This window comes from Silurus aristotelis (assembly GCF_946808225.1).
Source record: "Silurus aristotelis genome assembly, chromosome: 24".
In the NCBI taxonomy this organism is placed as follows: Eukaryota; Metazoa; Chordata; class Actinopteri; order Siluriformes; family Siluridae; genus Silurus; species Silurus aristotelis.
In genome coordinates this window covers 14,385,753-14,411,271 of record NC_139597.1, presented here as the reverse complement: position 1 = coordinate 14,411,271, position 25,519 = coordinate 14,385,753, and the positions used below count along the sequence as shown (strand labels likewise).

General features: G+C 38.4%; 1 protein-coding gene across 2 annotated transcripts; it reads right to left on the bottom strand.

Annotated features, from left to right (window-relative positions):
• Positions 1 to 359: 359 nt before the first annotated feature.
• On the bottom strand, positions 360 to 20,869 carry itih5 (inter-alpha-trypsin inhibitor heavy chain 5). Of its 2 annotated transcripts, none has more exons than XM_083528331.1 (14): positions 20,632 to 20,869; positions 20,495 to 20,530; positions 18,644 to 18,807; positions 17,248 to 17,361; positions 15,978 to 16,237; positions 14,250 to 14,419; positions 12,760 to 12,876; positions 12,120 to 12,291; positions 7,735 to 8,047; positions 5,861 to 6,483; positions 4,760 to 4,798; positions 2,496 to 2,612; positions 1,803 to 2,180; positions 360 to 1,055 (listed from the first exon to the last, which is right to left on the bottom strand). In XM_083528331.1, the coding sequence occupies exons 1-14, from the start codon at positions 20,821 to 20,823 to the stop codon at positions 745 to 747; spliced, it is 3,006 nt and encodes a 1,001-aa protein (XP_083384457.1). In that variant the 5' UTR covers positions 20,824 to 20,869; the 3' UTR covers positions 360 to 744. The 2 variants fall into 2 exon arrangements, with proteins under 2 accessions (XP_083384457.1, XP_083384458.1); XM_083528332.1 differs by having other exon boundaries at positions 20,635 to 20,865.
• Between the last annotated feature and the right edge of the window lie 4,650 nt (positions 20,870 to 25,519).

The window sequence follows — 25,519 nt, the reverse complement described above, 5'->3', positions numbered from 1 at the left end:
AGGTTGTGTGCACAAGTAAATTTTGCTGTGCAATAAACAAAGAAATCAATGCAAAATAAATACCAAGTGCTATTTTTATAAGCTGCCTAAATATGTAAATTAACCAATGTTGAGGAACTGCACACGTTCAGAAGACTAGATCATGTTCTGCTAACTTCCATATGTTATAATTTTTGATTGAAAAATATTGACAGATACTTTGAGCACTTAACAGATATGGATACAGATAAACATGTAGATACAGATACAGACATTGGCAAAACGTTACACCCCTAGTCTGGTAAGGAAATGTGGTAATTCCATCGGCAGAAAGAATGAGAAGGCTGTGAAACCAACAGCCAGACCTGAAATCTATCAAATTTGTATTATTCGTATTTTTATTGTAAACATAATATAAACATCATCATAGTTGCATTTCTATGTATACATTTTTAAAATATGGTTCTTCATATTTTAAGCCACAGTGGGTTTTATATGTTACAATTATATATCAATGATCAGAATAAGATCCGTAAAACAATTAGAAATACATTAAAAGGGTATTAAAAATGTAAAACATTTATAAAATGTTAAAAAATGTATGCAGTAGTATAAAGTCCCAATATTAAATAGACATAATCTCACACTTTATACTGTATACAGAGGTTGTAAAAAATTGTGAGTTGTTGAGTTTTTCCTGTGAATTTGTGTATCGAATACCTGGTTCTGCTATTCGATGTGTGTATTTGTGTGTATTTGTGTGTCTTAATGTACATTTGTCCCACGAGGCCAGTCCTCTGTGTCAAACATGTGAGACACGACATAATCCTTGTATTGTCCATCAATCAGCTTAGCAGCATTGTTCTTGGCAAACCAGCAGTGGACAGTGTGTGTCCCGGAGTAAATATTTCTGCTCTTCTTTACCACATCCACAATGCGCTCCTTCACCTGCAGGGCCATGTGACCAGGACCGGGGTTACCCTGGGTCATGGTTTGTTCTTGTGTACCATTTCCTGTTGCTGCAGTGATGTTTCCAAGTCGCCCCGTTAGTGTGACCTCTTCATAGATAAACTGACCTGAAAGGATAATGAAGCTGTTAATGGTGCAGTTTGTTACCCTGGCTTCTTTTATTAATAATAAACAAAAACTTAAAGAATAAAATATAAAGAACAAATTGCAAAAAGGGGTCTTGTGAAAATAGACTTTTATGAGGCAGGATAGCATAAATAAAATAAAATCAATAAATCAAAGAGATGCTTTTTATTTTTTTTTATTTTTTTTAAGGTTTTTAGATATGTGTTACTGATCACATAATAGGCAATTAAATGTTAACAATATCCAGTTTCCCAGCATAAATCTAAGCAGCTGTCTGAATGATTTTAGAAGTACCACTGCTCAACTGTTCATTGTAATATTATGACCCACAGCAATAATAATTCCAGCCCAATTACATCCAAAAAGCAAACAAAATAACTAAAAATCCACCCAAAAAGCTGGAAAACTTCCATATTCCAGCACAACTTACAATTATTTCATTCATACAACTGAGCAGGTGAGGGTTCAGGGCTTGGCTTAAGAGCCCAGCAATGGCAGCTTGGTGGTGCTGGGATTTACATTAGCATTATTACTAATATGTGGGGGAAAAAAAAAACTATAAACCATCCAACTCCCTCCCTAAATTTCCCAAAGTTTGATATTCTCTGCTAAGTCTGTTCATGTATGCAAAATCAGGCAGTTGGTTATGATTCAATTTAGAGAATTTAATTGAAATATAACAAATAGATTTATTTATACAAGTGTGATTTTTTAAAACGTGTGTTTACCTAAGAGTCCGTGTGTGTCCTTGCTCAGTCCCTTGCTGTCTGCTATGTAGAATCCCAGATGGTCTCGTTGGTATGGGGCAGGGTTTTTATAAATATGCATCAGGATGATGAACTGTATTGTCCCCTGAATGGTAATTGTAATATTGGCATTGGCAACTACAGCCACTGCTACATATTTGTTATCCACAGAAACACTGGAGCTGCAAGGAAGGATGAGGCGATCAAGGCTGTCCACGATGACCTTGCGTGGTGTCACCTCAATGTACGAGCGCCTGGGCTTGTCAACAACAATAAGGATGGAGCTGAAATATGTGCGCTGCTGTTTGTGACTGCCAGGGGGCGCTGGAGCGCCAATTAGCTTCCCGTTTACTGTCACACCTTGAAAATAAATCCGATTTAAACACAATCCCACACATCTGTAGGATATATAAGTAACATTTTAAGCAAAAAGCTAATTGTAATGGTGTGCTTTACATTTTTGCCATGTATTTGATTGCTATTTTTTTACTAATTCCTGCATTCGCTAAGAATTAAAACAGTGCACATGCATCCCTTTCTAGCACAACTGATCAAGCAACAGAATGGTAATACCACAGATACACTTCTGAAACTGTATATTAATGTCACTGTGTAATATATTTAAAAAAATGATTATATGAAAGCATAAAATCAGGTAAATAATATGAGGCTTACCTGAGTGTTTGTGGTCGGTCACTAAGCGGAGGACGTCCCCAGGCTCTCCATTAATGTTAAAACACACAGTAAGTTTACTGAGGGGGAAGTCAACCACAAAGTGAGGATCTCCATCCGCTAGACAGGGAAGAGACACACATTTTGTAAAATATAATAACACCTGAAATTTACAAAATCTTATAATTCATAAATTTTTCACTTTAGAATCCAATTCATCTTGGTAGATGTTTAAGAAAATCCCTGTCCCTGTCTAATGAGTCAAGGATCAGGATACAAAAATAGGGATTGATAGGGATGATATAAATTATCAATACAACAACAAAGAAAATTTCAGGTTGAGTAATTTAATCTCATGATGGTGTAACAAGAATTGCAATCCTGTGTTTTTAAGGTCAGATTTTTAAACAAAAAGTTCAAACCACACAACTCGACCCAGTAAAAAAGAATAATAATCAAAGATACCCTCATAATCCATCTTATGATGCAATTGTTGAAATCAAATAACCAAAATGGCTGTTAAATATGATATTAATCATATAGATTTTATTAGAAACTGTGATATATATGCATCTACAACCACAAGTTTGTTTCATCTCCGCCTTGAACTCGAAGTGCATTTTTATTATTATGATTAAGCTTAAAAACATACAATGCCAGGGGTATAAAAAGAAAAAGAGTTTGTGCAGTGTCACCGTGGCTACTCACTTCATACCGAATCAGTTTTATTTGTTTTGTACATGCAGGAAAACACTAACTAATCCATTGTGCATAGAATTCCTAACCAGGAAGTGGCGTACACTAGGGATTCTTTAGGGTTTTATGTCCAGTTTCTAGAATTTCTCTTAAATGGAGAAAATCCTGCCAATTCCACATATCAAGGGAGTGAATGAATGAAGGATGGAAGGAATGAAAACATTAGTTAAATTTAGCTGAAATAAGCAGAACATATTTTAAGACAATAAAATGTGAATATAAAATAAAAATCACACACTTACATACACATCTGTATTAACCAAATGTATTAAATAATAATAATAATAATAATAATAATAATAATAATAATAATAATAATAATAAATAAAAATAATCACAAAAATCCATTTATTTTATTTAAATCAAATTTGTCCTAATGTAATCAAAATAATAAAAAGTGTATTGCTTTTTCTTTAATTAATTATATGTTTATTTTTTTATTAAATATGATAAAATATTATTTTATATATTATTTAACCATGTAGACATTTCATTTTAAATTGTTTAAAAAAATTATACTGTTGATGTTCACAAATGTAAGCAATAATAAACTGAGTTAATAAAAGACGACAAGCAATTTTATGTTTTGCATTTCTTCCCCCCAACTGTACATAAATGTAAGCCCAGTAATACCAGTTGCTTAGTTGCTTTAAGAGAAAACTGGAAGTAACTCTCAAGTAATCAAGTTGATCTCAACAAAAAATCTACAAAAAACAGCAGCCATCTTTTGTGCCAATTTTTTTTTCATATTTTTCACACTCAAATCCAAAACGGCTGAACTGAAACAATTCCGCAAAGAAGAGAGGGTGAAAAATCCTTCTGCATCAATGTGAAAGGCTCGTTGGCAGTATCGCAAACTATTGATTGCAGTTGTTTCCAAGGTGGCACAACCAGTTATTAGGTTCAGGGGCAATTACTTTTTCACATGGGCCAGGCCGGTTTGGGCAGCTTTTGTTTTCCTTAATAAATAAAAATCATCATTTTTGTATTCACTGAATCTGAATAATTTAATTGTGACAGATAGGCAAAAAACAAATTAGGAAGGGGGAATAATTCTCACAGCACTGTACAACTGAAGTGACGGAAGAGGGTTTTTTTTGGTATTGTCTGTTCACACAATGTATTTCAGCCAAGGCTTTACGGCTGGAACCTCCTCTCATTCCTTTAATGCTTTTATCTCTGAGAAGCCATCTCTAATTGCCACTTAAATGCATACTATTCTTCAAAGGACTAATGTCTGTAGCATGAAGCCAGATTCGGCCCTTAAATGCATACCATAACACATGACCCACACCGAAGTTCACACACAATGCCCCGTAATCTGCAGTTATATGTCAGCAATTAGAACCTGCAGTGAGTTCTTCGTAGTGTTTAACTCCCCTCTGTTGTAGGCCCCTTTACTCACACAAGCTAAATTACAAGTCAGGTTTTTAGACAGCAGCTAATTATTTTGTCCTTCTGCTTTCAGACTCCTTACACAGTCATCAGTTAGAACAAAGGTAGGAAATTACCGGATGTTTTGGACTTTTTTCCAGGTCTTTTAAGTCCATCTGTTGCAGACAAAACACAAGAAACAACACTGTTTAGAGACTGCTTAAAGGTGCAGTCAGACAGGAATAATAATAATAATAATGTGTCTTGGCTTGTACTTAAAAGGTCTCATAGGATTTCATACTATACTATTTCTTACTTTGCTTTTGCAGTAGTGAACTGATTAGAATAAAAAAAAAATCCACCTTAATCCAGATACAGTTGATCTGCCAGGAGCAATCCCTTAGTTTGCAACTGAAGCTATAATCTTATAATCTTATTTTAATGTAGCCGAATACCTGAAACATTCACTATATAGTTACAAATGTGCTTAAAAAGTGCTAAAAAATCGCTATCATCCACAAATTGCTGAGAAATAAAGTGCTTCAATAAAAAAAAAAAACAACAACAGTGAATTTGTGGTGGAAACACACCACCCTGTTATTTATTATTTTCCTATATCCCTACATCCCACTGGGTTTTATTCCTATGCTAAAAGGCGGAAAGGTGGTGCAGAGTGTTTATTGTTTGCTCCTTTCCACGTCTGCACTGGTTTCCTCTAAATGAAAGTGGCTACTGAAGATAAGTGAATTAATGAATCGATAAACATTTATAACCGATGAACTACTTTAGCTTTGTAGTTTCAGAACAAAACCAAAGAACTGAAAAATTTTGAAAAATCTGATTGGACTGTAATTAATCATTTTAGAGCAATTATTTATTCACTCATTTTCTCAGGTTTTCATCCAGCGGTTTTTAATTTGCCAATTCCCACCCTGCTATCATATAACAGCTAACAAAGCAGCCATTGAACACCACCATACTCATTGGAAGGCACTAGGTGCGCTTTTTAGCATGCACTAGCATAAGTGGTTGACAGCTTAGAAGAGTGTGCAAAAGTGTGCAGCGAGCACAAACTCTGCTTTTCAGACTCAGCATGGATCTCTGTAGCTTTGTCAGCATTCCAATTTGCATCTACCTGAACATTGGTTAAATGTGTTTCTGAACAGCGTTTCTTAAAAGCATTTTTATTTTTATTTTTTTACAAAAGAAAACTAAAAAAGAAGGTCAGCATGTCTTACGTGTGGTCTTGCCAGCTCTGGCTTCTGTGGCTGGCTGTTCCTTATTCCTGTGCAGGCTCTGGGGCGTGTCCCCTGTCGGCTCCTCCTCTGTTAACCGATTAGCCAAATTTGAATGTGCAGGGGTTTCTGTAGTCTCAGCCCCTGCTATAGTCCCATTGGTGAGAACTTGTGGCGTCTCCACCTCCATTTGTGTTAGTGGCGTGAGGAAGTTGTAAGAAAGTGAAAGTTTGGTGGCACGTTGAGTAAAATTCTCTCTTTCTGAGCTAGTTTGGCTGCGTACGCGTCCATTCAGTCCATCTTTGACGCTCAGGAATCCCCAGAGGCGCTCGACGTAGCCGTCAGCATTTGGTCCAGCTTCAGCCTCCTCCACACGCCGTTTGGTCTCACGCTCCTGCTCAGTCAGCGAAATTTCTTTCTCTATTACAAGGCTGCGATCACTGTTGGTGGCCGTCACCTGCACGTGCAGGGAGTCCGAGCTGCGATTAGTCAGCTTTCCAGCCACTACGATCTCAGAGCCATTAAAATAATTGGGGAAGAGGTTCTGTGTGACATACTCCACAGAATCCTCTGAATATTCAACACGGATATCAGATAGCAGCGGGGTGCCTATTTCTGCATAGAATCTACAGAGATACAGAGAACATGATACTATTAATTTATTATTAACAGTAGCTCTATTTTTACTGATTTGCCCGTAAAACATGCCTTTAATTGGAAAAAAAAACCAAAAACAACAAAAAAGACATTCAAAACATCTAATCTAGATTAATAAACATTTATTAAAAATGTATTTAAAAAATATTTTGGGGGGGAATAGAAGTTAAGATACCTATAATAAATTATTTAAATAAAGGTGGTGGGTATTTTGGTGACTTTAATAAAGTTAATAGAACCTACACTGTGGTGAAATTTAAATAAGAAACTCATTGAAATGAGAATCATCCATAGTTTTCATTACAAATTTCTATAAAGAAAAAATATTTAAATATAATAAACAATAACCCATAGTTAAGTAAGTTTTAAGAACTTTTTAATTGAAACAAAAATAATACATGTTTGCCAAAGGTTTTGTTTTGCTTGAAAGACATCAAACTCCCACTCATAGTTTTGTAGAATACTGCTGTGATTCTGTAAAAATTCATTGTGAAAAAATACATATTCACTTTAAATTGACCTTTTTGGGTCAATCCCTGTGCTTTTCTGGCACTTGATCGCTGATCTTTGATGATATGCAGGAGTAAAGTTAGGGCTCATATGTAAAACAGCTCATAAGTCCAAAATCTTTAAACAGATTTCATGATCCTTTCTATTTTAATCTCTCTTGGTTAATCAGTGCTTTCTCCTATTTTCTCTCTCTGTGTTTCTATTCCTTAAATAGATCATGAAATATAACATCTTTACAACAGCTTATTAAAAAAACAGGTAAAACCTTCATGTAATTCGTATGCAATTTTTTTTTTTGCAGAATCCAGCTTATTAGGATGTTAGGACATCATTAGGGTTCAGAACAAAAGGTTATGCACATGCCCATGTTATGATCAAGAGTCTTGCTCAAGAGCCGGACATTTGCAACTTGGTGGTGCTGTGACTAGAACTGCTGACCTTCTAATCACTAACCTGGAGCCTTATTGTCAACTTTTTAATTCCAGCCCTAGTTTAGAGTATAAGCTTTGCCCGCAGCCAATCAGAACATGACTGGGTGCAGAAACAATTGAAAGTGATTACCAAAGAAATTAGAGCTAACTAGGGGCTTACTGCATTCAAGAGGACAAACAGTAAATTGAATACAGCATGCCTAATTAGACTGCCACTTTTACCACATGATTGAAGTAGTTAGCAAAAGCATTAAACCTACACCGTTACACCATTCTCACCCTTTAAGCATGGTGCTTGCATCAGCATCTTCTGGAATTCTCCTCATGGTGCCACAGTTCTCCAGTGCCATGCGGTCCAGAAGCTTATAGTCAACGTCGTTGCCCATCCCAATTGTAAAGATGCAGAACTTTTCCTGCACAGCAGACTTTGCATTTCCCAGAATGACTGGTGTCTGGACCACACCCACTGTGGGCCGTCCATCAGTCAAGAAGATAATGAGGGACACGCTGTTGTGATTCGTTTCCTCCTTTTGTAACAGGTAGTCTCTGAGCAACAACGAGCCGGCCTGGAGGGCACTGTTAATATCCGTGCCTGGGATTGGCAAAAAAAGAAAGAGACAGTACCAGAAATTTAAATAATGACCTAATTATGTAGTGTTAAAATCTGGAACTGAAACAGATCCACTAGGCATTGTATGTCATGAATCTCTACAAAACAGCACATAATTCCATAATTTAATCAGAATTCATGTCAACCTGTGTGCAAGGAAGGTATCAAGCAATCTCACTAGGAATACAAAAACACATACAGTATCATAGAAAACATGCTAACAGAAATTAATTAAGGGGGCCAGGACACTGGCACTGAGAAGCCCTGGAAGATGCAAAGTTAGAGAACGTCCAATGAAAAACGTGGCGTCACTGGCGGGGTGACGTCATGGCCAGGAAGCTATAAAACACACATGGAGTGAAACTGCACTAACTTCTGAAAAGGGAAGGAAGTGCTGAAGGGATGCAGGCAGTGTGGCATGAAGATGCAGCGTCTTGTTCCCTCAGGGAAGCAGGGTTATATACGTAACCTAGAGATGGTACCTTTCAGGAAGTCGAGCTGCGTCCACAAAATTTTGGGAACGAGAGTCCAATCATGCCAGACTGACCAGTCCCTGCCTAGCGTGAATGGGCACAGCTAGATGGAAGGACTGAGAGGCCAGGAGTGGCACCAAGGTCAAGGCTATAAAACCTGAGAAGGTCAGCGGGGTGGACCAGCCTGCAGCGTTGCAGATGTCTTGGAGAGAAACTCCAGAGGACAAGCCTTAGAGGCTGCCACACTCCAGGCCCGAGTGAGCTCTGACCCCGAAAGGAGCGGGGCAACCAGAAGACTCATAGGAGGATGAAATCCATCGACAATTCATCGGCTCGAAGACAAGCTCCGATAAGGCAGTCTAGGTCATGCTGGAGGCAGCCTCCAGGTACCGAGGAGAAAACCTGTCACCAATGGGTTTTACCCAGTGAATGCCCCGCAAGGGTGCATGGTACGCCACAATGGCAGACAAGTAGACTTTAAGGGTGGAAGGAGCCAACACTTTGGCACTCTGTTCCTGAAGGAATTCCAGCACTGAAACAACCGGGCAGTTAACTGAAACCAATTGGTGCAGATCGCACTATGCTATGAACAGGCACCATCTCTAAGTGTACGGCCTCCTCATGGAGGGAGCTCTGGATTGGAGAATGGTCTGTACCACCTCAGCCTAGAGCCAGAGCTAAGCCTTGGTGCAGCTCTAGGGGCCTCCTGAGAGTCGGGGAACCCTCTAAGTCCGCTGCGGTACCAGGCGGAAAATGGGGTGGGCATTTGCTGAAGCTGGCCGTGCCCTGAAGCACTGAGTGTTACCGTTACTGAGCAGGGTTAACAGACCAGCTCGCTAAAAGGATGGATGCATAAAAGTATCAAGTCAAAGCAGCTTAAAAATGTAAACAGTTAAGGTGAACAATGTGTATTTATCCCTGATGAGCAAGCTATGGTGACTGTGGCAAGGAAAAAGTCCCTTAGATGTTATGAGAAAGAAACCCTGAGAGAAACATCCTTCAGATCTATCGTGACAAACCAGTCCTCGGATCTAATTTGGAACATGATCTGATTCAGGGTCAGCATCTTAACCTGAATCTCAGACGTAACCCTCCATCCTCAATGGGGTCTATGAATTACCAGCTGTAGAAACCAGGTTCTGATGAAGGGACAACCTCGGTGGCCTCCTTCCCCAGAGCCTGCTCAGTCCCCACCAGGGTGGGGCACACCCCGTTGAGCTGGGGCGGACGAGACCCAAACTGAATCGACTAGCCTCTGTGTACAGTGTGCAGACATGTCTAGCGAAACCTCCAGAGACTGATCTCTGGTATACTAAAAGCTGGAGCTTACGCCCTTGTGCAGCTCTATGGGGCTGATGAGAGGTGGCAAACCTTCAAAGTCTACTATGGTACCAGCGTTTCCTGGAGCTGGCTGGAGCGCCAAGGCGGGGTGGGGTGGGGCAGTCACCATATTCATCCTGGGTGAGTCCCCAAATGGTCCTGTATCAGAACTTTTTGATTTGAGCATCACACAGGATCCCTACCAGTGGGGAGTGCGAGTCGCGTGGCTCTTCTTATTGCACCTCATGATGCCTGAGGTGCGGTGTTGTGGTTGGTGCTGCGCCCGCCGAGCAGCCCCACGAGAGCGACGTGGGAGATACCAGGTGCATTTCAGTATACACAAGAGCGGCTATCAACCAGCCAATGGTCCTAGCTGTCTCTTTAGATGCCAGATCACCCTGCCAATGACGCCGCACTGATTCAGAGTGTGGACAACGCGGAAGCGTTCCCAAAGCATTGTTGTTGCAGCTCGAGTTTCTGATAGCAAATCAACAATCATGTGGCAAAAGTTTTTTTGTACTGTTGAGACCAAAATATCACCATGTTTCCAGAAATGTTTTTTATTAGTAGGCAATATGAAATTGGTTAAAGTATACACACTATTATTTTAGTTTCATACAATTTACAAGTCACGCTTGTACATTGGCCCAGTGGGAAAACACCCTGTCTGCCAGATACCCTGTCCGCCCCTAATATGTACTAAAGTTTGTGGACACTTGACCATAAATTAGCATGTGCTGTTTGAACATCCTATTACACATTTAGTCCCCATTTGCTGTTATAATAACCTCCACTCTTCTGGGATGATGTTCCACTACATTTTAAAGCAGGGGTGGACAATGAATTTTTACAAGGGGCCACATGAGAAACCTGAATTGTGTCAAAGGGCCACACCAACAATAATATTTTAGGGATGCACCGAAATGAAAATTCTTGGTCGAAACCAAAACCAAAAATGAGGAAACCAAGGCCAAAACCGAAAACCGAAACACCGAAAGAAAAGATTGTCAATTATTAGAACCATTGCATTTATGGCTATGAGTGTGTACTAACCTCACTAAAATCAATGCATTGCAATTCAAAGAATAAATCAATTACAAAATTTTTTTATTTATTATTATAAATTATTGTTATTTATTTGTTACCATTTATAGTATTGACAGACAGACAGTGGTCAATTATTATTAGCAACGGTCTGTTAAACGAAAATAATTGAAGCCCATTCAAGTGAATGGAATGTTCTAATCTACAGCATTAAGAAGACCCGTGTAATAAATAATATTATATTATAATAATTATTTTTTTTGGTATCCACAGGGAATGTTTCAAAGATCAACCTGTCGAGCCACGGCCGACCACTGATTTAAGCCAATGAATTCCATAATTTTTTGTGTAATGCCTTTTGCCCTGGCACCATCACTGGAAAACTTTCCTGCCTTTTCAAAAACGTCCCCTACAGACGGAGTGTGCGTGCTCGGATTGACTTTACTTTTCTGCGCTGCATTCTTCTTATATTTAGAATGGCAATCGGGATGTTTGGATTTCAGGTGATAAATTAAACCCAACGTGGAGAAACTCTTTGCAGATACACCCCCTCTTGAAATTTCAGCATTGCATGTTTTGCAAATCGCCATCCGCATACCGCAGACATGTTGCTCTTATCCAGATAACCGTGTGCTGCTGCGCTTTTTCATTGCGTCATTACAATTGTGTTCCGGCCGTGTTGTTTCGATGATTTAGGAATTTTAGCCGAAAATTTGCGGTGCATCCCTATAATTTATGATTGGCCTACGCGGGCCGTAGTTTGCCCAGGTCTGTTTTAAAGTGTTGCTGTGTAGATTTGTGCACATTAAGTCAAAGTACATTTAGTAAAGTCAGGTACTGATGTAGGTAAGGTGAGGAGGCAGTCAGCGTTCCAATTCATCCCAAAGGTTTTCAACAGGGTTGAGTTCAGGGTTCTATAGCAGAAGATCTTTCACTCCAACTCATGTAAAACATCTCTTCATGGAGCTGGCTTTGTGCACATGGACATGCTTTGTCATGCTGGAACAGGTTTGGTTTGGTTTCTCCTAGTGTCAGGAAATTCAATGCTACCAAATCCAAAAGCATCCTATTGAATTATGTGGCTCTAACTTTGTGGTAACAGTTTGTGGATGACCCACATACTGCTGAAAATTCAGGTGTGCAAATACTTTTGTGTAAGTAATAATAAATTATTGATAGGTGTTAAATAAAGAGAATAAAGGTGAAAGGTGTGGTACCTCTATTTGGTGAGATCATGTAGATGAACCTCTTGGCATCACGAACGCTGTTCGGCGTAACGGGCACTAGCTTGCCAGGCTGCCACACTCGTACACGGTTGGAAAAACTGACGAAGTTAAAGTGATCATTTGGACGCAAGTCACCAAGGATAGTGAACAGAGCTTCTTTAGTCTTTTGGAGAAAAAGAAAAATTGCATTTGCCAATTAATTCGTGAGGAAACTCATATTCAAGCTTTTACACACAAACACACACACACACACACACACACACAACAAAAAACTCAACAGATCACATATCACTGCATGTTAATGTAAAAAAAAAAAAAACGTTCAAAGGTCTGATACACATCTCTTCAGCTTAGCAAGCAAGTATCAAGTTCACTTCTTCAGAACTTTTCTGAAACAAAGGTCTTATGCAACTTATTGGAAAACAAAATCATTGTACAACTGCATGAAGGTGAAATGCCTCAGTGTAATTGTGTGGAAAATGTGATTTTGTTGGATTTGTATGATAATATTTAGCTGTGACACTTTTCAGTGTTATTCAACAAACTGCTTTTTTGGGGGGGTAGAAAAAAGAATTTAGTAGTGACTAATGCTTATGAAAATACTGCTTAAGAAAAAACACTTTTAATGCACCTGTTTCATTTTGGTCCCAAGCATAGAGGCACTGGTGTCAATCACAAACACAACGTTCTTGGGTACAACGGGCAAGTCTTTGGGAGCAAAGTAGTGCACAAAGTGTCCATCCAGCACCTGGGGAAAGCAGAAATGTTCATGAAAGTTTGCATATGTGTGTGTATGTGTGTGTGTATGTGTGTGTGTGTGTGTGTGTGTGTGTGTGTGTGTGTGTGTGTGTGTGTGTGTGTGTGTGTGTGTGTGTGTGTGTGTGTGTGTGTGAATGAGCTCAGAGTGCTGCAGTCCAGCTGTGAGTGGACTTGTGTCTGGGGAAAAGATGGAATTGATTTGCTTTTGGAGTAGAAAAGACAGAAAAGTCTGCTTAGTTAGTGTGTGTTAGAGTTAAAGTGAATGAGTAAGAAAACTGTGTCTTTAGATCAATAAAATAAACTAATTTATATTGTACACTAGGGTATCTGTGTCCGTACAATGCTAATAATGTTTGTATCCATATTTGGATTTAAGCCAGAGATCTAGACACAGGGCTGTTGGACAAATAAGTAAAATTTCATTTAAAACACACTTTTTTAAGCTCCTGATACTTTACAGTTCCTTAATGGCACCCACTCGTCTCAAGTTAACACAGTTAGTTATAATTTTATTTCTAGATCCCTCTATTAAAGCTTTGTAATTCATTTGACTGAGTAGCAAAACTAACTTTTCTCTTAAAACATGTAATTCCTACAGTAAGGATCTTACTAGAAATAGGCAATAATTGTACATTTATCACATTTACAGTTTTGGATTATTTATGTTCCAGAATGATCTGAACATCTCTAGAAATGCTGTAAGAACATACCAGTTAGCTGTGGTGCTGCTAGTCATCATGAGGTCCTTTATTTTAATGTCTGTATAAATCATTTGGGGGGATGTTAAGGGTGGTGTTCTTAAGGGGGGACACTTTAGATCTGAGGGTTGTGGGTTCGAGTCCCAGCCATACTATTCTTGGCCCCTAGCAAGGCCCTTAACCCCCCGTGGGTGCTCAGTTGTTGGAATAAGGATAAAGCAATTCGCCATGGACTGTCCCAAGCCCGGCTGCAGTAGGAGGAGGGTGGGAGTTGGGCTAGCAACCCGACCCCATAACAAAGGTTGCTACGTAAATGACAAGTAAGCCATCAGGCCCTTGCCACCATATTTACATCATGGTGTGGGAGGACAAAAAAATGTACAGTATGTACCTCGATATAATAAATAATGAGGATAAAAACCATGAAATACACTGAATGAACGTATAAGTTAATGTGTATTTATAGAACATAAATGTATCATTCCTGCTATAAACATATTATAATCCCCTTCTGAAGAACAACATCTATATTTGCACATTTTTCTTTGCTGCTGTAACATTGAAATTTCCCCACTGTGGAGCTTATCTTATCTATATACCACATTGATTACAGTATTGTGAGTTCACACAATGTGTCTAAATGTGTGTGTGTGTGTGTGTGTACCTGAATATCACCGATGCCTAACTCTCTCTCCACATCATAGCGCACTATGAAATCTCCCAGCATGCCATTGTTGGAGATCCTGACCTGCTGAAAGATGTTTGGGGTAAATGTAATTTTGCAGAAGGTCTCATTCTGACGGATCACTGTGGAGGGCGGCATGTTGTCAATACCTAAAAAGAAGGACATGGAGTGTATATCGGTTTAAAACTGTATTTACTGTTATACTTTCTATTCAGCATAAAGTGTTATAAAGTGTATTCATGCTGCATACAGTTGTACACATGCTAATGTTAGTGAAAAAATATGAATCTGTGTTTGAGAAGAGTGTAACAGAAGAACAGCTGGAACGAAACCTGCTGCAAATTTGGACATTTCTCTCAGTTTTTGGGTGGGGACACTCCCAAAAGACAAGGTTCCAAGATGATGGAGCTTGTATTTAAAGAATGGTGTAAGATGACGTGAACAAAGTATGAGGTAATAGATTGTTGTGCAGGTATGGTGGAAATGGTCAGTGTGAATTCTAGAACTGTAGAAAAATGTAGACTTTTTTTAGATTATTTAATATATATATACTGTATATACAAAAATAACTATAGCAGTAAGACTATATAATATCAGATACAGTAGCTTGTAATTAAGGAAAGGTTGGAACAAAACAAAAGTGTATCAAGTGCACATTAAATCAAATTAAAATCATGACTACGATTTGTGCTTTAATAAAATATGAGATATTGGGCACAGCTCAAGAAAGCTAAACAGATAAACATTCTCTAATCTGTTTCATCAAGTGCATCATGGAAAATGGGACTACGAAAAGTGTACTTTAAACTTTGTAAAAGTTTTACATATTTTAGGCAATGTAGAACGTCTAACATCCTATTTGTAAATTCTGAAAATAATGGTATTTTACTTGTTAAAAAATGCACAATGTGGCAGTTATTTAAGCAGTAAGGCATGAAGTGTTGACAGGGTTAGGGACATAAAATTCTCTTTTCCATAATTAAATCACTGAGGACTGCAGGTTGCATGAACAGATTTGCATTTAAATGCCCATCACTTAACAGTACATCTCATCATGAAAAGAAGACATTCGGTGCCACCCAGATGAGGACGTGTTTTCTTTTGGGTCTGGTTCCTCTCATGGTTTCTTCTCCATGCCATCTCAGGGAGTTTTTCCTCGCTGTTGTCACCACTGGCTCGCTCATTACAGACAAACTTATAACCGATAAACTTTTAGACACTAATATATGCATTTTCAATTTTAGAACCTATTTTTCTCTATAAAGCTGCTTTGGGAAAATGTTTGTTGTGCCATACAAATAAAACTATATTGAATTTAATAAACTTCCCGTGGGCTCACCACCTGCAGGGGGGACCGTAAGGGACGGTGCTGTGAGGATTGGGCAGCAGTCGAAGGCGGGGGCCTGCATAGACTGCTGCCCCCGCGACCCGAATTACGGATAAGCGGGAGAAAATGAATGAATGAATGAATGAATTTAATAAAAGTCCATAATCTCAAGTGTATTAAAGATCTTGACCTGGTAAAAACCTGGTGCATTTAAACTGAATTTACTGATTATAATATTGTAATGTAGACACAGCTGTGCATATATCAAGAACTTTTAATGGCTTCCACTAAGGCTTAGCCAATCAGATTTTATATGCGACCCATTCCATATTAGATATTTAAACCCAGCTAACTGAGAATTCCAGTATAGAAAGAAATACCGTCTGCCCTGCTCTTGTTCCTGGATCCAGATGTTTTGACTTTGCGCAAGGGGAGAACTTTGAGGTGCTTGATGCTTGAATGCTCCACGATGGTAACGGTCACACTGATCTTGCTGACCATTTGCATAGGTCTAACACTCGTCACGTGCTGGTAATAACCCAGTCGTCTCTGCAGCAGCTCCTCATATGTCAGAAGAAAGATGGCACGGTTTCGCCCAGGGATTTTCACTGACATGCGAAACAACTCCATCTCTCCCTCACTTCCAAAAAAGAGTGGGATGGAGAGAAATGGAAAGAAGTATAGAGCATTAGATCACAGATGATTCAGTAACTGGGCTGGTATTAGCATGTTCAAATTTTTTATTGCAGAATTGGAAAAGACATCCTCCAATTTTGATGTATCTTTCTCCAGTCTCTAATACACTCATTTCCCAATGCCTTCCATACTAAGAACATGCAAAAATCCTTCTCTGGTATGATAGAAACTAAAAAGTATTTGAAAGGTTTTTGCAAACTAGAACAAGTACCATTCAGTAATTAAAATTAAACACATGCCAACACCTCAAAACTCTAACATTTGAATTTACTATCACAGAACTTTAATAACTCAGATTTTCAGCCATTTATATTTACATTTTTAAGTTCAACTTTCTTTCATTCCGTATTGTCACAAAGGGAAAGTGGTCAATAAATGCTATAGCTTCTATGATATAGGAACACCATAGGACACTAACCTGTATTGCAGAAATCATTGGCAAATCGCTGTGGTATATGAGAAATATTATAAACAAATGCTGTTACAGGATAACAGTAAATCTACTTTACAAGGAGTCGCACAATATTTCCAGACGGTGGATTATTTTCCTATAACATCATGTCTAGATGTAGTTTGTTCCTTATTTAATCAAGGCATTATGACCAATCCAATCTGAGATTTCAATTATTCTGTGGTATAAATTATAATAATAATATCAAAAGGTACATCTTGTAGATGATTGTTACCCAATAGACCTATTTAGCATCAGCAATCTCAGTACAGTTAGTTTACAATGGATAGGTACATTTTACTTTTACTTAACCAAATATTTTGAATATTGTCTGTACTCTTCCAGCTGCCACTGTACTCAGCATCCACCATTTAGAGTAAGGGTCTATTAGAAGATCTTTTCAATGAGATTTATATCGAGATGCATAAAAATAGTTTTATTAACTGTATTCATTTTCATCAGTGGACACTAGAAGCATTGTACCTCCAGAGGCCCCTCCTTACCTGTTCTCTGCTGAGTCCTTGTTCTTTGGTGTGCCATTGTTCCCCTTCCTGTCCTTTTTCAGTTTCTGTTCCTTTGCCTTGATCTGGCTGGGGAACACTCTCCCTCCCACGATCCTGCAAAAACACAAATCAAACTCGTTGTAGTCATGACTACACCTAAATCAAGGGCCCTATAGAGTTTGTAAGTATGTGGGTTTTGTTTGTGATATTAATGCTAATCTAAACTCTCACAGGCCCTCTGGTGACCTCTCTAAACCTTTCCTAGTACAAAATAGTCAAAATTAATTCATGGAAAAAAAACAATTTAATGCAACGTTGTATTAACAGCATAAATAATCCAGAGAATGGTCTAAGTAATATTGTAATCTCAGAATCTCTTTAGACTGATTGTATCAGGCATGTGAGAAGTTTCAAAGTTGAACAAAGTATGTGTCTTATGATCTCAAAAGCCAAAACGTCTGAAAGTGCTATAAATTCATGAAGGTCTAAAAAGCACAGTGTGGCTTTTTTAGTCTAATGGCTATTTAAAAAAACTTCCCAAAAACTCAACTTCATCACTTCTAAACCTTTCTCAAGCCTAATATTATTACAAGAACATGCAGTGATATAGTCCACTTCAAAGGGCCTGGTATGGTCACTTATATTTAGTAGCCTGGGAAAACCATTCACATGGTCAAATGTTAATATTTTTGACTGTACGCTGCACATTTATAGTTTTAGTATGTATTTTCCTTTTAAATTAAAATAGAAAGATTTTTATTTAAGATTTCAACTCCACTGAAGGATGCACATACTTCTGGGATCTTGCCTTTGTTATGAATAAAGTATCTATCCATCTATCCATTGTTTTCTCATTACCAAAGGTAAAATACACTCATTTAAAAATGATCTCTTCACCTCACATGGCTCATCACTGTTTATTATCGCAATCTATTAACTTAATGATTATTTTTGTATTTGTTTGCTGACATCAGCTTTGCTAATGATATATTAGCAACAGGCATTTTTGACACTCTAATTAATTGATCAGATTTGAATCAATTGATCAACTTGATCAATCAAATAAATGGATTGTGTGAACAGTGTGAACCGTTCCACCAAATTATTAACTTCATCTATTCATCAGAAAAACACACTTAGCAATATAGAGTTCGACATTTCTGGCTATCTGACTACATTTACTGCAATATTTGTTTCATGCAACTAAAAAAACAAAGAATTTCTCCAGAACTTTCCGTGAAATACAGATGCTATCATAAATAAAGACAATCTATGAGAAAAAAAATAGGGAAGTGTCCATGCTTAAATGTTTTTGTGTGTGCTGAGTGTTTCCATGCTAGTCACTGTTTATGTTTATATTGGAATCATTTGGTATAGTGCACTGTGTAATACTCACATTGTAAAGTTGGAGATGTAGGCAGCTGCTGGGATGTGGAACATGAAAACTGCCTGAGATGCTGCACTGTGTTTGTTTAACATGGTGCAGGACACAGCGGTGAAAGCATAGCGGGAGATGATGGTGGTCGTGATAGAGAGATCATTTATGTGTGGCTTAGTTATCTAAAATGAACAAACAACATAAAATAAAAAAACGGTAGGTTCCATAATGTTCTGTGTGAAGATCTACACAGGAATCTTATTGGTATCTCATTGAATTGTTCAAGGATAATATTATTTCATTTATATTTATTTATCAATGTATGTATTTATTCATTCATGTATTCTTTAGTAACTAGTTTATCCTGGTCAGGGCCACTATGGGAACAGTCGATATCCTGGTCTATCCCTGAAACACTGAGAGCATGGGATTATACCTCGGGCAGGACGCAAGTCTCACAAGGTCTAATATTATTATTAGTAATAATAGTAGTAGTAGTAGTAATAGTAGCAGTTTAATTATATATATTATATAGTTTTAATTATGTTTATTATATTTTTACAAAATCAAGTGACTTGTTTGTTATCTTCATTATGTACTAACCTCCATCTGACAAGGTTTACCTAAACTAGCATGAAGCATGTTTTATTGCACATACAATCACAGCATTGATTTCAATACACTATACAACCAGAAGTATGTGAACCCTCGTCCATCACACCCATCAGTAGTTCTTCTCCTAACTGATGCTATGAAGGTAGTGTACATAATGCCTTTGCATTACAGTTTCCTTTCGGCGCAACTAAAAGGCGCAACCTGTTCCGGCATAGCAACAGCACAAAGTGAGCTTGACGAAACATGGTGTGTGAAGGTTGGTGTAGAGCAGGGGTCACCAACCTTTTTGAAACTGAGAGCTACTTCTTGGGTACCGATTAATGTGAAGGGCTACCAGTTTGATACACACAGTTTTCAGTTTGATCTGAAATAACAATTTTCCCCAATTCACCTTTTATTATATGTTATTATTAATAATTAATGATATTCATCTATGTGAAGACACTGATCATGTTAATGATTTCTCACAATAATTATCAACAATGATTTAACAAAGTAGGAAACAGCTATTTTTACAAAAGGCCAGCAGGCTATTCATGTGGTTCTTGCAGGCTACCGGGTGCCTTCGGGCACCATGTTGGTGACCCCCGGTGTAGAAGATCTTGCACACAGACCTGACCACAATTCCACTGAACACCTTCAGGATGATCTGGAACACCAACTAAAAATCTACGCACCCAACATCAGGGTCTGATCTCACTTTTGTAGCTGATTAATCACATTTCCCCACAGCCACACTCCAAAATCTTTAGCCTACCCATAAGTGAAGAGATTTATAGTGCAACAAAACAGGAAACAATTTCCTATTTATGCCCATGGTTTTGGTGGCTACATATGGACTGGGTACCCCTTTGGCGTCATTTTTGGTTATGGTTAAGGTCACGTCAACACGTCAAATTTCAATGCCGCAGGTTCTTGATTAGAGTTCTATAGAAGTCTATGGAAATCCCTGCACGTAGAAAAATTACGCCAAAACGGTCGAAGTCTGTGGGAATCCCCGCACGTTTAAAAATGACGCAAAAGTCTCCTGACGAACGCGTCCGTATGTGACGTGTTGAGAGCGAGAACGTGATCGCCATTGAACATACAGTGGATAATCTGTGGGATTATGCGACTGGGATTCAGATATGCATTTCCAAATATGTTGTAGGTGTATGCTGGTACGTTTTATTCTATGATTTAGTGATTATAAAACAGACTTTGGCAACAAAAACAATGAAGGAGGCGTGCGTAAAAGCGCGCACCAGCTCTTACCTTATTCCTCACCTGCCGAGGGACTCTGTGCGGTGCCTGGGATAAAAAATAAATAAATAAAATAAAAAGGGTAAAATTGAAAAATAAACACAAAATCTTTTTAATACATATGCATATTAAAAGGAACTGTAACTCACTACATTTAAGTCCAATTCTGAAATCAGGTCATCCTCAAGATCGACATCATCATACTCGTTTTGAGCAAAAGCTGCATTGTTACAAACCAAAGCAATAATGAGCACCAGGAGCAACATCTCAGCTGAAGGACAGAGCAAGACGCATGCTTTCCTATAAAACTGAGCAGAGAACTGTGCGTATTGGTTTCCCATCCAGACTGTCCTTCTCGAGTATACTGAACGCACATACAAACACACACGCGCGCGCCCGCGCATACACGCACACACAAACTTGACACAACCCATCATTGTGGGCGTATCTTGGTCGTGTTTTTAACTACTTATTGTTTTTTTTTTGTTTTTTTAGATTGGACTAAAAAAAGGAAACAGTATAATTATCACAAAGCATATTTTTTGAAGTGTCCAATGTTCTAATTGTTTTTTTCCCCCACTTTCTTACACCTTGCTTGTATTTTCTTGGCCACCCTAATGTAAAGCATGGCCATCCCAGTAAGATTAGCATGTTTATTAAGATGTATTTCAATTATAGTTCAGTCATATTTATTTTAAGTGTATGCACTTTATGTCTTATAGGGATCCAGCTTATTTTATGAAAAAATAGGAGGACCTACATTATGGAATTCTCTATAAATGTGGATTAGTATTTTGTGCCACTGAAGATAGAGGATCTATATTAACCTAACCTAACCGATCCTGATCCAATCTAACCTAACCTAAACTCAGTACTCCTGATCCAATCTAACCTAAACTAATCTAATCTAACATAATATAACCTTACCTAACTGACCCCGATGTTATCTAACCTAACCAAAATGCACCAATCCTGATCTAACCTAACCTAACCTAACCTAACCTAACCTAACCTAACCTAACCTAACCTAACCTAACCTGATCCAATTTACCCTAAACTCAGCGATCCTGAACTAATTTAACCTACCTAACCTAACCTAACCTAACTTAACCTGATCGAATCTAACTTAATCTAAACTCAGCGACCCTGATCTAATCTAACCTAACCTAACTTAACCTAACCAAACCTGATCTAATTTAACCTAACCTAACTCAGCAATCCTGATGTAATCTAATCTATCATAACCTAATCTAACCTATCCTAACCTAATCTAACCTAATCTAACCTAACTAATCCTGATCCAATCTAACATGAACTCACCGATCCTGATCCAATCTAACCTAAACTCAGTGACCCTGATCTAATCTAATCTAACCTAACCTAACTAAACCTGATTCAATAGAACCCAACCTAACCCAATCTAACCTAAACTAATCTAATATAACCTAATATAACCTAAAGGATCCTGATCCAATTAAACCTAACCTAAACGCACCAATCCTGATCTAATATAGCCTAACCTAACCTATAATGATCCAATTTAACCTAAACTCAGCGATCCTGAACTAATTTAACCTAACCTATCTTAACTAAGCCTGATCCAATCTAACCTAAATCAAACTAAGCAAGCCTACTTTAATCTAACCTAACCTAATGTAACTTAACCTGATCCAATCTGACCTAACCTAAATCAGCAATCCTGATGTAATCTAATTTATCCTAACCTAAACTAACCTAATCTAACCCAATCCAATCTAACCTAACCTTAACTCACAGATCCTGATCTAATCTAACCTAACTGATCCTGATCCAATCTAACCTAAGATAACCTAATCTAACCTAACCTAACCTAACCTAACCTAACCTGATCCAATTTAAGATAAACTCAGCAATCCTGATCTAATTTAACCTAACCTAACCTAACCTAATCTAACCCAACCTAACCTAACCTAAAGTAATTTAACCTGATCCAATCTGACCTAACCAACTCAGCAGTCCTGATGTAATCTAACCTATCCTAACCTAATCTAACCTAATCACTCCTGATCCAATCTAACCTAACCTAAACTCATCCTGATCTAATCTAAACTAAACTAAACTAATCTAACCTAATCTAACCTAACCCAATGTAATGTAACTTAACCTGATCCAATTTAACCTAACCTAACTCAGCAATCCTGATGTATTTTAACCTATCCTAATCTAATTACCTTAACCTAACCTAACCTAACCTAACCGATACTAATCCAATCTAACCTAACCTAAATTGATCAATCTTGATCTAATCTAACCCCACCTTACCTAATTACCTTACCTTAACCTAAACTAAACTAACCTAACCTAACCTAACCAATCCTAATCCAATCTAACCAACCTAAATTGATCAATCTTGATCTAATCTAACCCCACCTTACCTAATTACCTTACCTTAACCTAACCTAAACTAACCTAACCTAACCTAAACTAACCGATCCTGATTCAATCTAACCTAACCTAAACTCACCACTCCTGATCTAATCTATCCTAACGGATCCTGATCTAACCAATATTGATCTAACCTACTGCCCTAACGACAGTATAAGCATAAAACAAGCACTGCAGTATTCCAGAGAAAATTGTGTAGAGTTTAGAGTTAAAGTATCTGGAAAGGAAATTGCTTTATATGAATAGCTTTTGATGGTAGAATCAATTGTTTATCTGTTCCTTGGCAGGTAAAGAGTCAATTCGTTCTCATGGTTGGTTGGAAACAATGTAATACAGTAGGTTCTAACTAGAACAGGTGTTTTTATGTCTAAAGGAATTTAAGTTGAAACAGTGGGTCCCTTTTTTATAATTACTGTCATTACTTTGATTTGCTGTGTTGAGCCACTCTAGAGCAGCTTCTACTGTATGCCTAGTCGTTGCACTTCCACAGACTCAAGTCCCCAGAAGACTGGTGCAGGTTTCCTTCTAGTACTTTCCTGTTCTTTTCACTGCATCTGATAATAAAAAGCTGATGTTTAAGCTAGGAACAACTTTAATATCTGTTCTTATCGGTTTAATATCTGATACACCCTCTATATGAGGACTTTATATTGAACTGATTTTTGAACATAAGAGCCAGAAGAGGTGCTTGCTCCATTCGCTCCATGCATCAGCCTGGTATTGTGGTTCTTCTGGGAAAAGTACACCCCCGGGAGGTGGTAGCTCAGCATTTGCTCTGAAGCACACGTTTAAAACCCAGCACCTCCAAGCTGCCACTGTTGGGCCCTTGAGCAAGGCCCTTAACCCTTCACTTCTCAGTTGTATGTCGGGTTTGGATAATGGCATCTGCCAAACGCCATAAATGTAAAAGCAACCCCAAAACAAGGAGCTAGAACCAGGTGTTCTAAAGGTGAAAAGCAGGGTTGGATTCAAATTTTGGTCTCATTAGACCAGAGAAGTTTTTTTTTCTAAAAGGCTTTCTGTAATCTTTCTAAATGATTTCATTTCCAAAACACTGCTTTCTTTTTAATACACTTCATGGTGTTGTAATGTTTGCTTGAATAGAAGATAAAATGCAGACAGTTTGCAGGTGTTATGGAAGTGTGAGTTGCAACATGAGTCTACATTATAGACTTCAGGGCCAAAGCAAGTTGAGAGACCCACATATGTATTTTTAGATATCTTTGTATTTTCCCACAATAACACACAAACGCTTTAGGTCCCCTGGTGGTCTAGTGGTTAAGATGCAGCGCTCCCACCGCTGCGACCCGGGTTCGATTCCCGGTCAGGGAACCATCCCCAGCCACTCTTACCCAAGCCCGGATAAATTGGGGAGGGTTGCGTTAGGAAGGGCATCCAGCGTAAAACATGTGCCAAATCAAACGTGCGGAGGATCCGCTGTGGCGACCCCTAACGGGAGAAGCCGAAAAGAAAGAACACACAAACGCTTTAGATGTTAACATGTCAACTATTTGTATGTAAATAAATCCCGTGGACACGTCATGTTTGTGTATGTGAACCTGTCCATTCATGCTCTTGAAAAAAAGCCTTGGCGAAGCTTGATGTTGTACTGCCATCTGCTGGTCTGATGTTATTGCTCACACAGGGCAGATCAAAAAAGTTTTTAGTTAAAATATAAAAAAAAAAGAAAGTAATGGTAATCTAAATAGGTCATCAAATCAAATCAAATCAAATCAAATCAAATTTTATTCATCACACACATACATACAGGGTACAACATGCAGTGAAATGCTTTACACTACGGTCCGGCAAGAGGGGAATAGGGTGGAGAGAAAGAAAAAAAGCAGATAAATAAAGTATAAAAACTATATAAAATAAAATATAAGATATAAAGGATATATAAAGATATGTATGTGAACAAAGAGAAAAATGTATATAAAAAGAAAATCCTTATGGCAGTAGACAGTGAAACAGTAAACAATGTGTACCAAAGTGTAAACAATAGACAATTTTAGTGTTGGGTTGTCCATAAAGTGTCCGTGTGCAGTATGGTGTGGTGTAAGGGTCCGTAAGTGTCCGTGTGCGGTATAGAGTGTCCATAAAGTGTCCGTGTGCAGAATGGTGTGGTATAAAATAAATAAATATAAAGTGCACTTTGCTGTGCAATTCCAGAGTTTAAAGTGTCGTGGTGCGAAAGGTGAGATCTGTACAGAGAAGAAGTGTGATGATGGAGAGAGTGGACCAGCTTTTAGATCCTGGGTGTTTCCTGGTTTAAACACCGAATGGCCTGCGTGAAGAAGCTCCTCCTCATTCTCTCTGTGTTCGCTTTCAGGGAGCGGAAGCGTTTCCCTGAACGCAACAAAGAGAAGAGTCCATTGTTGGGATGGCTGAGGTCACAATCTTCATTGCTCTGGTCCTGCACCGCGTGCTGTAGATGTCCTGCAGGTCAGGGAGCTCGGTGTGGATGGTGCGTTCAGCTGAAGGGAACCCTCTGGAAGGCTTGTCTGTCCTTCATGGTGCTGTTCCCAAACCAGGAAGTGATGCTACCCGTCAGAACGCTCTCATTGGTGCAGGTGTAGAAAGTCTTAAGCACCTGAGAGGGTAGTTTAAAGT